Source organism: Pygocentrus nattereri, chromosome 1, assembly GCF_015220715.1.
Source record: "Pygocentrus nattereri isolate fPygNat1 chromosome 1, fPygNat1.pri, whole genome shotgun sequence".
NCBI classification, from domain to species: domain Eukaryota; kingdom Metazoa; phylum Chordata; class Actinopteri; order Characiformes; family Serrasalmidae; genus Pygocentrus; species Pygocentrus nattereri.
Window position 1 is genome coordinate 29,190,072 of NC_051211.1, and position 16,405 is coordinate 29,206,476.

The window sequence follows — 16,405 nt, forward strand, 5'->3', positions numbered from 1 at the left end:
CCTTCTCTCTAACGTTTGTTCCTCAGAGAATAAACTGGACTACCTCCGGATTCAGCGGGCTACCCAGCGTGAGTTCAGAGACTGCTGTGTTTTTGGTTTTATGGAGATGTGGAGGACGAGCTCCACTCCAGACTCAGCAGTTCAGCTCGACGGCCTGTTGTGCTTCTGTGCGGACAGAGACGCTGAGCTGTGTGGTAAGACTCGAGGTGGGGGGACTGTGTGTAAAAACATGGCGCTAGTCTCCAGTCACTGCTCACTGCTGGTGGAGTTTGCGATTGTCAGAGCCAGGCCATTTTATTTGCCTAGAGAGCCAAATTCGCTTTAAATAAAAGCGGTGTATATAGCTCCCAGTGTTAATGCCAACACCGCACTGAACGAGCGGTACATCGCCATCAGCGACCTCCAGAACACAAACCCAGACGGACTGTTTATTGTTGCCGGTGATTTCAACCATGCCAATCTGAAGTCAGTACTTCCCAAATATCATCAGTATGTGGACTTTGCAAACCGGGGGGATAATGTGCTGGATCTTGTTTACACAAACATCCCTGGAGCGTACAGGGCCGAGCCCCGCCCCCACTATGGCTACTCCGACCACATCTCTGTGATGCTCATTCCAGCATACAGACCGCTCATCAGATGTGCCAAACCAGACCAGAAGCAAGTGAGAACCTGGCTGCCAGGAGCTATCTCTGCTCTTCAGGACGGTCTTGAGCACACTGACTGGGAGATGTTCAGAGCAGCTGCAACTACTGGTGACTCCATCAACCTGGAGGAGCACACAGAATCAGTGACTGGCTACATCAGCAAGTGCATTGATGATGTTACTGTCTCCAAACCCATCACAACTCACCCAACCAGAAACCATGGATGACTGCAGAGGTGTGCGTGCTGCTGAGAACCCGCAACAAGGCTTTCAAGTCAAGGGACAAAGCAAGCCTCAGGATGGCAAGAGCCAAGCTCTCCCGGGCCATCAAAGAGGCTAATCGTGCCTACTCAAAGAAAATCCATGATCATTTTCAAAACACCGCTGACACACGGCACATATGGCAGGGCATCCAGGCCACCATCAACTACAAGTCACCTCCACCTGCTTGTGACAGTGATGCCTCCCTTCCAAACATGCTTAACAACTTCTATGCTCGGTTTGAGGCACAGAACGGCACAACGGTGAGGAAAACCACACCTCCTCCAAGTGAACAGGTACTGTGTCTGTCCACTGCTAATGTGCGGAGAATCTACACAGAGTCAACCCACAAAAAGCACCAGAATCCGACAGCATACTGGGCAGAGTGCTCAGAGAATGCACTGAACAGCTGGCTGATGTTCTCACGGACATATTCAACATTTCTCTGAGCACTCCAGTTGTTCCAACGTGCTTCAAGTCCACCATCATCATCCCTGTGCCAAAGAAGTCTCCAGTCATCCTGCCTCAATGACTACCATCCCATTGTACTCACTCACATCATCATGAAGTGCTTCGAGAGGCTTGTCATGAGGCACATTAAAAGACCAGCTTCCTCCTTCACTGGACCCACTGCAATTTGCATATCGCCCCAACCGCTCAACCGACGACGCCATCTCCACCACACTCCACCTGGCTCTCACCTACCAGGACAATAAGGACACCTACGTCAAAATGCTGTTCATAGACTTCAGTTCAGCGTTCAACACCATCATCCCTCAGCAGTTGATTGGAAAACTGAGCCTGCTGGGCCTGAACACCTCTGTAACTGGATCAACAGGAAATAACATCTCCAGCGCCACCACACTGAGCACCAGTGCCCCTCAGGGCTGTGCGCTCAGTCCAGTGCTGTTCACTCTACTGACTCACGACTGTACAGCAAAGTACAGCTCAAATCACATCAAGTTTGCTGATGACATGACTGTGGTGGGTCTGATCAGCAAGAACGACGAGTCAGCATACAGAGAGGAGGTGCAGCAGCTAACGGACTGGGTTGTCTCTGAATGTAGACAAAATTAAGGAGATGGTTGTTGTCTTCCGAAGAGTGCAAGGTGACCACCCCCCACTGGCTCTGCTGTGGAAATCATCAGGAGCACCAAGTTCCTCAGTGTCCACATCACAGATAACCTCACCTGGTCCCTCAACACCAACTCCATAGCCAAGAGAGCCCAGCAGCACCTCTACTGCCTGGAGAGACTGAAGAAGGCTCATCTCCCCCCTCCCATCCTCACCATGTTCTACAGGCAGACTGTGGAGAGCATCCTGAGCAGCTGCATCATCGCCTTGGGAATTGGACTGCCTCAGACCGCAAGACCCTACAGCGTATAGTGAGGACAACTGAGAAGATCATCGGGATCTCTCTCCCCTCCATCATAGACATCTACACCACACGATGTATCTGGATAGCCACTAGCATTGTGGACGACCCCATTCATCCCTCACACAGACTTTTTTCACTGCTGCCGTCTGGCAGAAAGTACCGGAGCATCCGTGCCACCACTGCCAGACTCTGCAACAGCTTTATTCCTCAAGCAATCAGGTTCTTAAACCAACAAGGACTGAGCTAAACCCCACCCCCCCTCTCACACATATACTCCACACACACAACTCTTTTGATGCTCTACTTGCACCATCTTGAAGATTGCAACTACACCGTGTTTTCACTGTTTTACTCAGGTTTTTTTCTACTTGTAACTGCTATGTTTATGTATGTCATCTGACTGCGTGACTCACAGATCACAGCATGTTAAATATCTCTGCACCTTATTCCACGAGCTCATGTCCAGATTGAGTGCTGTGTCAGTGCTGCACTGTTCTAATGTCTGTTTATCGTATTTATTGTTTCTAGTTTAATTTTTTGTTTGCACACAATGTCTGCACATTCGCACTTTGTACTTTTTGTTCCTTGTTGCACCATGATGTTCCTGGAGGAACGTAATTTCACTTCTTAAATCCATATATGCTCTGTTCTTAACCTGAAATGACTACCTGAAACAACAAATGAGTACTTATCTATCCCTGTAGCCACTAGCTTCTTCATATTGACAATTCTTCAGCAGCAACCTTCTTCAGCATGACAATTTGAACATGTTGATATCACAAGCCAATCCAGATTATAGTTCTGCCTGAAATCTAGTTAAAAAATCTGTGTCTAACCCTACCTGGTTTTAATCTACATTTCTACATCTAAATTTCACAAGAAAAACAATGGTGTGCTTGGAGGGTTGCATTGACAATGCAACACAATGGGCAGCTCTTTGAACACATTTTATAAGTTGTCAGAAACTTGTAAATAACTCATGAAAGAATAAAGTTACATTAAAAACAAGCACACCATTGTTTTTCTTGTGACATTCTCAATAAGTTTGATGTGTCACATGACCCTCTTCCCAGTTGGATCCAAAATGGCTGACTTCAAAATGGCCACCATGGTCACCACCCATCTTGAAAAGTTTTCCCCATCCCATATACTAATGTGCCACAAACAGGAAGTTAATATCACCAACCATTCCCATTTTATTTGGGTGTATCCATATAAATGGCCCACTCTGTACACAAGGATAGCAAGGGATGGTGGAAAGGTTATGTATATTAAATATATTATTCAAGTAAAAACTCTTAATTTATTATTCAGAGAAAATTTCTCTTTTCTCAACTCAGAAATGCTGATCCTAGGTGGTTTAATATGAATTAACTAATGCATCTGATTAACTAAAGCACTTGAAGGAAAAGTGTGGAAATCTCTCTCTAACACAACTAATTACAGAACCAACAAGACCAAACTTGCATGACCCCACCAAGTCAACATAGATTTAATTTTATCCAACAGATCTGACAAAATTACCTCTACAGCTGTATTTGACCCTAGTTTTAGTGACCACTGCCATATCAAATCTTTTAGAACGTAAAGCACAATAAAGTCAGGTTCTTGGATCGCAGAAAGAAATTTTAGTGACCAAGACTTCTTAAATGACCTGGCACTCCGTGACATCCATTACACTTCTGAAATCTCAGATATTGATTTAGCGTTAGACAATTTAAGCAAAACTTCCCTGTTGGTGGCAAACAAGCATAAAAACATTAGAATCCAAGATAGATCAAATCCCTGGTTCAAGTCTGAAATATCATCCTTGCTAAATAAAGTAATAAAGCATGGGCCCTCGCAAGCAGAAATGGTAAAGGAAATCAATGGTTTACCTTTGGGCAGCTAAGGAATAAATGTACATCCAACATCAGAAAAGCTAAAGAAGAATTTAACCTTTAGATATTTACAAATTCAGCTTCAAGCTCCTTCAAATTCTGAAAGACGGTCAAGTTGCTCAAAAACAAAACAAATTCCTATTCCAACCCATACAGAAATGAATGATAAACAGAATACAGATCAGAGAGAGATCTACCAAGCATTTTATATTCACCTTGCAGCTCCTGGACATTTATTTGATAATACTAATATAGAAATGCCTCTCCATTAAATAGACAGACTCCATGCTGTAAGACAATTCACCCTTTCTCTCCTCACTTAGTAGCCAAATCTATCCAAACCAAAGCTTAGTGGTAAAATGCCATCAGCACTTGGGCCCAATCACATTTCACCCCTTGCCCCTACCAACTAGGGTAGGGTGTCCAGATTTTTGTTGAGATAGGCTGGTAGGGTGATGTGTTAGGGCTACATGGCCCTCCAAATGGAGGTTTTTCAGGGGCACAGAAAAAAAAAGAGAAAAAACAGCAAGATGTCCGCACAAGTGACCAAAGAAATCCACAAATGTAAGTATTTTCTCTGGTAAAAAAAAAGAACTATAATAACAATTGTGTTATCTTAATGTACTTTTTAATCCATTACTATTTTATCTATTATCTATTTAATCTTTTAGTGCAGCAGTTTTACTGTTAGGTTTGTCTACAGAGCACCGCTAATAGCCTGTTAATGAATCAATTGAAACTCTATTAAAAAAACAAAACAAAATCATAAACAAACTGTCATCTGACCAGGGTGCCAAAACTTTTGCATAAACACCATATATGGCTTAAACATTATAACATTATTTCAAAACAAATGTGTGTGTGAAAAAGGAGAGTGTTACACACCTAGCAGGTCTCCAGAGAGATTGACCGGAAGGATGACAGAGACAGACAGTACACAGACGATGAGCAGCAAAATGATAAGGTGACGCTGAAAGGACAGATAGTACACAGCATCCATTCCACACCTCTCTCTCACTATTGTCTCACTGAAAATACACACACACACACACACACACACACACACACACACACACACACACACAAAGATGAATTTGTGTCCCTGACCTGGTAATAATTATGGCAAATGAAAATGATCAGCATGAACTCACTAATGATGCAAACATGTTTTGTTGATGACACCAACAAAAAGTACTATGTGAAAAAACTCACTCCATTCTGATGATAAAGGTGAGCCAAGAACAGAATCCCTAAGCAAAAGAAATAGGACATCACTCACAATCTGATGACAGTGATGACGATGAAGATGATGATGATAAATATGAAGACCCTCAAACTCACCCTTTCATATTCAGGCTCTTCAATTGACATAAAGGATGTCATTCTACCATAGCGACGTCTAGAAATTTCATTAAACCTGCAGTTACCAAAACATAATTATTTTAATATTTAAACCTTATTATACACACAATCAAAACTACTCCAACATTCTTCCAAAAACTGGCATAGTCACAGTTTTTACAATAGATTTACATCTTTATTTGTTTATTCTTATTTTCTTTTTTATTCAACTTTTAAATTGATACCTTATAAACTTCCTAATTTTAGGTTTATCTGATTTTGGTTTACAAATATCAGCACTGCTGCTTGACAGTATACAAACTAATTTGTCTTACAAGAAAAAAAAACAAAAAACAACACAAAACCGAGGGCAGTCGTGGGCTGGAGGTTAGGGCCCTGTGATCAGAAGGTTGCTGGTTCAACACAAATAATACCTGCTCTTGTGGTGGTCCTATGGGGGTCCTGATCATTGAAGAACAGGGAGAAAGGGGGCTAAAAACCTATGCAGGGAAACAGATGGACTACAGCCTGTAATTGGAGAACTACTACATGTACCTGTATGTTAAATGGAGCTGATAAAATGGACAATGAGTGTAGATACAAGGAGATATAAGTCTATAAGGTCAAGGAAGAATGTCTATGTACATTTGTATGAATAAGTTTGAACATTGGTCAAACGACATGCTTTGTTGATTTTCTAAGTAATAATAATCAAAAAGTATTTTCTCTGTATAAAATGTGCACTTATTTTCACTTAATAAATCAACATAATTCAAACACATGGCATACAACTGTAATTTCAGGTTTAATATAATTTTAGATTAGATTTCTAAACTTTTATGTGTTAATAATGTATTGATTCTTCAGACCTATGATTACTATTGTCATTTTAGTATTCTTAATACATCTCTACTGTTTATATAGACTCCCCACATCAGCCTTCTAACAACCACAAAAATCATAAACATATAAGTGGGTTCAGAGAAAAAGCCCAACAATTGTAGGACAGGTGAGCATGTAGCATAACCCCTCCACCCAACACTGAGTTAAATTTAAATTTCATTTTTCATTTAAATTAAATTTTTTTTCTCTGATTTTTCAATACTGCATTAAAACCCTGATCCTTAGGCTACAATTGCAGCAGCACATTTTGTTTCTGAACTATACAGTAAATTTTTTAGATATAAACCTTTTTGTTTTCATTGTACTGTCTATATATATATATATATATATATATATATATATATATATATTAGTTACATTTACATTTACAGTTACATTTTTAAGCCTTCAGCGATCCCCAAGACCCTTAGTTAACTTTATTAAATTTAATCTCCTAGGACATATTGCATTTATGAGTAGCTATCTTTTCTAAAAGAAACAACATACTGATTGTGTTACACTCCATAAATCCATGATAATTATAGGCTTATTGAAATGTTCTTACACACCCTTCAGTCTCTGCGACTAATGCCAGTCTTCCGTAATCCCATAACTTCTTTCTGATGCAAGTGAAGACTAGCAGCAACACCTGTGAATGGGTAAAGACAGTAATTATATCAAATGTGCTCTGCAAATACTCACTGAGAAAGTTGTAATACTTCCAAAATGACTCTTAAGGCCCTTTTCATGGATAATGTCTTAAACTAAATGGAAATGCCAATAATGAATCACTACCACAAACTCTTTTTAGTTCACGCTTAGGATTAATGTGGGTCTGGGAAAATGACCTTTAAAGAGACAAACTTGTCTCCACCTACCAAACTCCTGGTTTAAAACTGACAGTGTTCCAATAGTTTCTAAACTGAGATCCTGACCAAACCCTGAGTGGAATGCCCCTGAGCTGCACAGAGACTGATTATACTGTGTTAGTAAATTTCACTGAACAAGGTAAAGAGGGTGTTAAGTGTGATGACGCGCCACCATTTCAGAACCAATTTTGTACTAAGATACGTTTGGGAAGCCCAGCCTAGACTGACGGTCCTAAAAACCTACACAAAGGGAAATGGAAATGAAAAATGTGTCCACACTATATATAACACACAGTACGTGACATACAATATTTTGCCAAATGGAAATGTATATTTACTGTAAATGTTCCATTAACTATTCAAATCTGGCCTCAAGATGACTCACTCCTTCAGTGGATGCTGTAAATGTGGTCCAGAGTGAGTCGTTAGCCAACTGCCTGGCAGACAAGACTTCACCCAAAATGCTTGTTAAACCTTGTTAGTTCTGATGAATATAAAATAAAACATATCTAGCTGTCAACTGTTTTAGCTAACAGGCCTTTTAACCTTTCTGAAAAAGAAATGCATCAAGTTTACTTATTCAAATGTGTAAAAAATTTCCACATTAATTAAATGTTATAAACACAATTACTGCCAATTGGCAGTAAAGTGAAAGACAAATTTGTGTCATTATATAAGTTATCAATGTAAATATAAAGTAAATTCTAACCACAACCTTTCTCAGCGCTGTAAAAAGTAATAGGGCTGCTGCACAATCTTCCACACAATCTGCTGACACAGCAAAATGGCTAAATACAACTTCTGGGTGATTTAGGGTTTTTGTTTGTTTGTTTTCCACTACCAGCACACATACTATGTTTGCTTTTAGTGTGGGTTGGCTATTTCCTATTATGCAGGTACAGTTGTTCGAAAAGAAAATGCACTTTAAACTATGCAAAAGCCTGAACACCACTTGTCAAATTAGATGTTTTGCTGATTTTCTAAGCGAAATGAGTAAACACACCTTCTACAGAGAACAAACTTAAATGCATGGCTCAACATCTATTCATTTGTTGAATTTAACATTTTGAGGGGAAAAATAAAACCTAAAATATAAACTGTACAACTTGTAAATCTTTAACTAATATAATAGTTTTTGATTCTCTATGAGGATGGACTATGTTATATTTAAGTTTTAAGTCACAGTTTAAGCGAATTTTGTATTGTCCCATAGCATTTTTGTAAACAAATCATTTATATTAAATGTATTGATCCTTTTTAGTAGTCCGAAAGATAATGTATCTACTGTGCTGTGGTGCACTGGCTGAGTGCAGTCAGTCAGAAAACTCAGGAATGTAAAAACAGGAAAACTGGTTAAATCTTCTAGCAAAGGCCTACTATTTTTTTTTTGGCTTTTTCTCTCTTTAAAACAGACACAACACTCACTAGGAAGACAACAAAGTTGAGCAACAGAACTATAGGCACTCCTCCAAATCTTACTCCCTTCAGCACAGTGCTCTGGGTGGCACTGAAGCAGCTGTTGCCTGCTTGCACAGTATTGTTATCCCCCAGCAGAGGGAAGCGTCCCCACAAATCTGAGGCCATCTGTACTTCTGAAAAGAGAAAAAAAGGGTCAAAATGAATTGTATTTAATGAGACAACAGTGGATCTTAGGCAACACACTAAAGGTACATCACTTAATCTCATCATTAAAGGAGGGATTCATTTAAACTACAGGGGTAACTCAAAAACACCACATGAAACTCTCTGTTCTTGGTCCGTAGTCCGTGAACATTCTTATGATAAGTTATCGGTCATGGGACACAGGTAAGAGAACACACCAGGCTATGTTCTAAAACCATTTTAATAATCCCACAAAAGAACTTTCTACAAAAAACCTGCTCCAAAACTCTTGTCAAGTATCAAGGTATTACTGGGTACTAAAAATTAGAAGTAATAAAATAATGAACAATACACCAAAAGTAAATACATATTTGTTTAAAAGTGAAAATATAGAAAGCATATAGAAAGGTTTTTTTAATACAATTAATTATACAGGATATGTTTTAATGTCTTGGTACTGATGCTGTTAATGATCTGCATTATACTGCATTATTCAGAGTATGTTAGAATCTTGTGGTACAAGAGAAGACCTTTAAACAATACTTCTTATGTAAAAGAATTCAATCTTGGCACCAATAACAATGTGATTAAAAAATAAATTACAGTTTTCCGAATATCATAAACAAAGGCTCTAAATGACAAATTTGCCTTAACTCACCATAGTTTCTGACAATACAACCTAGATTCTAATACATGTTAAATCCTTTTCCCTTTGAACAATGTGCTCATAAGCAAAGCTAAATCCACAAACTCACCCCACCACCCTTCATAAGTCTAAGCAACTGTACTTGAACAACAAAAGCACAAAATTGCTCCCCCAGGACAAGGGCTGAGAATCATATATACACACAGACTTTTGAGCAGTACTCACAATGACATTTTGTTCATTTCAAAGTCTGGAACTGCAAGAACACCATTTTAGAAAGTGGAATTCATATTTCTTGTAGAGCCAAAAAGGATTTAGTGAAATTCAAACATGGTGCCAAAAGTGTGATTGGTGCGGTTTCACTTGCAAAGGCCGCAGCACATATTTATAGCCTCTTTTTTCCATTCCGTTCCATTCTGGACAGCTTTAATGTTGCTCACACATCTCACTTTGAAGCTTTAGAGTTTCAATTTAGAACAAAATATCATTACAGAGAAGAACAGAGGTTAGCAAACTAAAGTTATTACACTACAGACTAAGATGTTCTCCTCAGTTCTAGAAGATATTTGAGGACTTTTGGTTTTGATACTCCTCCTTAAGTTTTTTTTATGTCTGTTTGTTTTACTTTCTTTTACTAGACTTCTTTCGATAGGCTTCTTATCTACTGGGGTCACGGTTTCATTGAAAAGACCACACTTTTACTTGAGGTTGGTTTATGCTGCTCAAGCATGCCAGTATACGAACTTGGGAGGCAAAGGGATGGCAGAGGAAGGGTTTTATTTTCTTTTAACTGAAACTTATAGTCCTACAGACCGATGTCTGATCAGACACTGGGACCAAATGCAGTAATAACAAAAATGACTACGCACGGTCAACACCTACCGTTGTTTATGTAGCTTTTTCCTGTCATATTATTGCAGACAAAAGAACTGCAGTAGTGAGACGGACCTAAACTTTTGTCGTAAAAACAAACCTCCAGGGCGTGTCTAGCGCAAATCCATAACCACACAGAAGTGAATTTACATTTCTATCTTGATAAAAAAAAAAATGGCTAGACAGTGTAACAGCTCATATCCTAACTAGCCTGAAGCAGAAACAGAAACAGCTCTGCGGTTCTTCTTTCTTCAGCGAAGCTGTTTCCCGAATCAAACATGATTCTGAGCGTGCCTCATCACAATTTAGTAAGCTCTGAGCCTCATCTTCAGTTTAACCTGCACAGTTCAACATAAAACCAGCATTTTTCCATATGACACACCAACAAATCACCACATAAACAAAATGCTTCCCCCCTTTCTTCATGTCCACTTCACAACCGCTCACTCTCAACATCAGAGGAATGAAGTACTGATACTGCTGTAACGCGGTGTTGCTACACACTGTTTAAGCAATCAGCCCTTCATAGCACAAAATGCAACTACGAGCTGCGGGGAAACTTGACTAACAGCTGGTGCAGCTAGAAGCGGAAAAAGAAGATAACCGTTGGTGCACAAAGAGCGCTCAACACTTAAAACAAGCCCTGAAATCAGCGAACCACAAAACCGACCAACGGTCAGTGCCGTGTGTCGAGCTGTAAAACCTTAAAAGTCTCCAGCTGACGAGCTGATTTTAGCAGCTACGGTGTGAAAGAAACAAGTAAACATGAATGTAAACGTCCTGACGTGTTGCGCCCAGCCTGGAAACGTAGTCACAAAACGAAAACATTAGCTACCTCAGCTCGCTGCGAGTCTGAACTCCTGAAGTCGCTCCTGAGACGCAAAGAGCCGTTTTCTTTGCTGTGACTTCAACCTGACAGTAAAGCCGCACATCCGCGTCCGTGCGGAGAGACGCTAATCTCCGCTCACGTGCTGAAACGTGCTTCGTGCTGACGTCACCAGCGCTGTTCCACACGGAGCCGCTGTTTCACAGTTTTCCTAACGACCACCAAAGTTCAGTTACTGACTGTTTTACAGATGAACCTGTGGGCGCAGCACACGAGCTAGTTTAAAATGTTTCAAATGCGTTCATCCTTGTGTGGAGTTCGGGTCTGTGGGACCCGTTTTCAATGTTCACCAAGAGAAAAATAATGCGATTCATTATCATTTCAACCTCACACGTCGTGGCCTAGGCTCATTTTCTGTGAACAACATGTAAACAAATACGTTTTCATTGACTTCACAGTGTAACGCCTGTTGTAAAAAGCACTACATAAATAAACTTTTGACTTTTCACTTTGACATAGAATTTGAAAGGCATTTTCGTGGTTCTCTTGCTTCTAAAGTGATACTGTAGGCCAGAGGTTTCTAATCCCAATTCTGAGAATTCAATTTTGCTGAATACAGAGTGAAGAAAAACACAATGCTCCAATAATTTTTTTCTGTATTTCTGCATTCCTATTTTCAGAATCCTGAATTCTCATTGTTAGATGTTGCTTTGATACTCAAACCACTATAAATCAAGATCTTATATACACTGCTCAAAAAAATAAAGGGAACACTTAAACAACACAATATAACTCCAAGTAAATCAAACTTCTGTGAAATCAAACTGTCCACTTAGGAAGCAACACTGATTGACAATCAATTTCACAGCTGTTGTGCAAATGGAACAGACAACAGGTGGAAATTATTGGCAATTAGCAAGACACACTCAATAAAGGAGTGGTTCTGCAGGTGGGACCACAGACTACTTCTCAGTACCTTTCTGCTTTCTGGCTGATGTTTTGGTCACTTTTGAATGGTGGTGGTGCTTTCACACTCGTGGTAGCATGAGACGGACTCTACAACCCACACAAGTGGCTCAGGTAGTGCAGCTCATCCAGGATGGCAGATCAATGTGAGTTGTGGCAAGAAGGTTTGCTGTGTCTGTCAGCGTAGTGTCCAGAGGCTGGAGGCGCTACCAGGAGACAAGTTAGTACATCAGGAGACTTGGAGGAGGCCGTAGGAGGGCAACAACCCAGCAGCAGGACTGATACCTCCACCTTTGTGCAAGGAGGAACAGGAGGAGCTCTGCCAGACTCTTGCAAAATCACCTCCAGCAGGCTACAAATGTGCATGTGTCTGCACAAACGGTTAGAAACCGACTCCATGAGGATGGTATGAGGGCCCGACGTCCACAGATGGGGGTTGTTCTCACAGCCCAACACCATGCAGGACGCTTGGCATTTGCCAGAGAACACCAGGATTGGCAAATTTGCCACTGGCGCCCTGTGCTCTTCACAGATGAAAGCAGGTTCACACTGAGCACGTGTGACAGACATGACAGAGTCTGGAGACGCCACGGAGAGTGATCTGCTGCCTGCAACATCCTTCAGCATGACCGGTTTGGCAGTGGGTCAGTAATGGTGTGGGGTGGCATTTCTTTGGAGGGCTGCACAGCCCTCCATGTGCTCGCCAGAGATAGCCTGACTGCCATTAGGTACTGAGATGAGATCCTCAGACCCCTTGTGAGACCATATGCTGGTGCAGTTGGCCCTGGGTTCCTCATAATGCAGGACAATGCTAGACCTCATGTGGCTGGAGTGTGTCAGCTGTTCTTGCAAGATGAAGGCATTGAAGCTCTATGGACTGGCGTGCCCGTTCCCCAGACCTGAATCCTATTGAGCACATCTGGGACATCATGTCTCGCTCCATCCACCAACACCATGTTGCACCACAGACTGTCCAGGAGGTGGTGGATTCTTTAGTCCAGGTCTGGGAGGAGATCCCTGAGGAGACCATCCGCCACCTCATCAGGGGCATGCCCAGGCATTGTAGGGAGGTCATAAAGGCACGTGGAGGTCACAACACTGAGCCTCATTTGGACTTGTTTTATTACATCAACGTTGGATCAGCCTGTAGTGTGTTTTTGCACTTTAATTTTGTGTGTGACTCCAAATCCAGGCCTCCATTGGTTAATAAATTTGATTTCCATTGATTTTTGTGATTTTGTTGTGAGCACATTCAACTTGAGAATATCAATCAATGAGAATATTTCATTCAGATCTAGGATGTTATTCGAGTGTTCCCTTTATTTTTTGAGCAGTGTATATAATTTCCACATGTTAGCTGTCTTAAAGCTGAATTTGAAAGAAGCAGTGTTACTGAGTTAGAAAAAAACATGCTAAAATATGGTGTGCAAGCACTGCTGTGAGTCACCCTTTTGTAAGAGTCAAACAGAAGGTCCAGCTTGACTTTAGGTCTCAAATGCAAGCTCAACATTACTGATGAAAATATCTACTGCTGTCATATCATTAATTTATGCTCGGTAGATACATTGTTCACCAAGTTTTGACGGAGTGCTCTTTGAATACACTTTCAACATGTTTGTAAACATATTTATCCACTCAGGCAAGAGGTTCCCAAGCACAACTGATGTACCAAGGTTTTTCCACATGTGTGCAATTACACATTTGCACCAGAGAGGTCTCCAAATTGTACATAGTTTAATTTTATTAGACAATAGCAAAAAGAGCAAGTCATCTATCCATAAGCTGTAAGGTTTGAGATACTGAATTGTAATAAATGGACATGACCAAAAGTATCCTCCTAGTTCAGATTATGACCCGATCTTGGGTCAAGCCATAACAAAAAATGAGAATGGGCTCTCTTCCTAGACTTGCCAGACCAGACACCATTTAAACATGAAACTGCTCAGGCTTATTGTCTTCAAATGGTCAGTTAGCAAGGGATGGTCGCTTCAAGGATGAGCATTCGCCAAGTAATGGAAACAAAAATACAAAAAGCTACCCTAACTCACTGAATTAAAACAGTAGAAAAGCTCAAGTGCACACAGTTTCATAGAATCCTAAAACGTTTTCATGAAATATACAAAAAAAGCAAAGAGTAGAATGAAAAGGCTAGTCTGGGCATGTGTTCTCTCAGGTCACGTCAGAGGGGAGAGAGTCCTGAACGTCTTCCAGGTGGTGGCTTGGTGTTCTCTTTTATATGGGAAAGTGCCCCCATGTGGCCAATCATGGACCTGCACATAATGCAACAAGAGGGAACATACAGCAGCACAAAGCTCATGAAAGGAATATTAAGCATGTAGCACAAGCAAAATCATATATCTTCTGTTGCATCACTCACTACAGAGTTCCAAACTGCCTCTGAAATGTCAGCACAAGAACTTTGCATTGGGATGCCTGAATAGCAGCATGCAAGTCCAAGATTACTATGCTGAGCATCAGCTTGAGTTGTATAGAGCACAGCACTGGACTTTGGAGGAGTGGACCAGTGTTCAGTATGAAGATTCACTATCTGGCAGTCTAATGGATAAACATGGGTTTGGTGGAAGCCAGGAGAACGCTACCTCCCGCAGTGCATAGTGCCAACAGTAAAGTTTGGTGGAGGAGTGATCATAGTCTCTAGCTGTTTTTCAGAGTTTGGGCTCAGCCTTATAATTCCAGTGAAGAGTAATGTTAATGCTACTGCTTACAAAGGCATCTTAGATCATTTTATGCTTCCAACTTTTTGGCAACAGTAAGGCCCTTTCCTGTTCCACTATGACTGTACCCACCCCTGTGCACAAAGTGAGGTCCTTAAAGATATGTAAAGATGAGTTTGGTGTGGAGCAACTCCAGTGGGCTGCACAAAGCCCTGACCCCAACCCCATTAAACACCTTTGGGATGCACTGGAACAACAATTTTGACCTTTTGTCCAACATCAGTGCCTCACCTCACAAAAGCTTCTTTGACTGAATGGGTACGACTACCCACAGACACACTCCAAAATTGTGTGAAAAGTCTTCCCAGAAGACTGGAGGCTGTTATAGATGCAAAGGAGGGGTAACTCCGGATTAATACCCGTGATTTTGGAATGGGATGTTCAACAAGCTCACATGGTCAGGTGTCCACATACTTTTGGTTATATAGTGCATATGAATACACTATATAATGGAACATTGTCATTTGCACATACTGTTTTGCATAGAACATTTAAATACTCACATACTTTGGTGGCTGGACTTCAAAAACAACCTAATTGACTGAGCTAGATTTTTTCCTTGAATTATTCTAATAAAATTTTGTTCAATATGTGAGCCCTTTACTATTTCTTTTTATATAGAAAGTAAATGTGAAAGGGTAGTTGCCTTGCCATAGATAAAAGTTCTGAATTCAGACCTGAAACGCAATTGGTGAGGTGCTTTTAACATTTAAACAAAAGTTCTTATTGTGCCATTTGCACGTGCAGACATGAGGGGTTAAGTTTGTTTGAATGTGATATGGTGTCTTTTTCTGAAAACCAGTTGCTACAGAAGAGAGAAGAGAGAGCTGGTGAGAGAGAGAGCGAGAGAGAGAGACCTATGCCTCTCTACAATGAATCTTGACTGATTGGCAGGTTGGCTTTATCTGTGCAATATCATCCTACGCACGTTCTCATTCGTCTTTGGGTAGCCTTGTGCGACACTGTCTGAGGAACAAATTAACCCCGGCAGCAGGCTGGAGAAAGGCCCCGAGTTGGCTAATCAGCACCTCATTACCGCGGCGACGCTCTGGGAGATGCTCAGGCACAGGGTGCTGCTGGTGATTGAGCTTTCACAGCTCTGCATTGTTTTTTTTTTCTTTTCTTTTCCTTTTTTTCCCCCTCCAATCACGCGATGGCTCAAGTGACAGCCAAGGAATACTAGCATAGTGCACTTCTAATCAACACAGTCATGAAGCCGCCATGAGTGGCAAATGAACAGTCTCAATATGCACAAGAACACAAACATACACACACACACATACTCTGAATCCAGATACTTATGGGCCTCCACAAAGACATGGCTTTGGCAGTATTTATTTTCATTCTTTTCAATACAGTACCTTTTGAAGCCTATACTCATTTGTGCAAATGGTGGCTCTTCATTACAAATGCTTGCAGCACAGTTTCTGTGAACAAGCCCATTCAGATTACATTTCATTATTCTTCACAGGACCTACTGTCCCACCAAGCAATGAATAA

General features: G+C 40.9%; 1 protein-coding gene across 1 annotated transcript in view; it reads right to left on the reverse strand.

Moving 5' to 3' along the window:
* tmem63a (transmembrane protein 63A) overlaps positions 1-11,360 on the reverse strand; it is a 31,958-nt gene extending 20,598 nt beyond the window's left edge. The window contains exons 1-6 of the mRNA XM_017724024.2: positions 11,214-11,360; positions 8,683-8,849; positions 6,958-7,037; positions 5,507-5,582; positions 5,378-5,415; positions 5,051-5,193 (exon numbers count right to left, since the gene is read on the reverse strand). Coding sequence (XP_017579513.1) covers positions 5,051-5,193; positions 5,378-5,415; positions 5,507-5,582; positions 6,958-7,037; positions 8,683-8,841 — 496 coding nt within the window. The 5' untranslated portion in view covers positions 8,842-8,849; positions 11,214-11,360. The remainder of the gene's footprint in view (positions 1-5,050; positions 5,194-5,377; positions 5,416-5,506; positions 5,583-6,957; positions 7,038-8,682; positions 8,850-11,213) is intronic.
* Between the last annotated feature and the right edge of the window lie 5,045 nt (positions 11,361-16,405).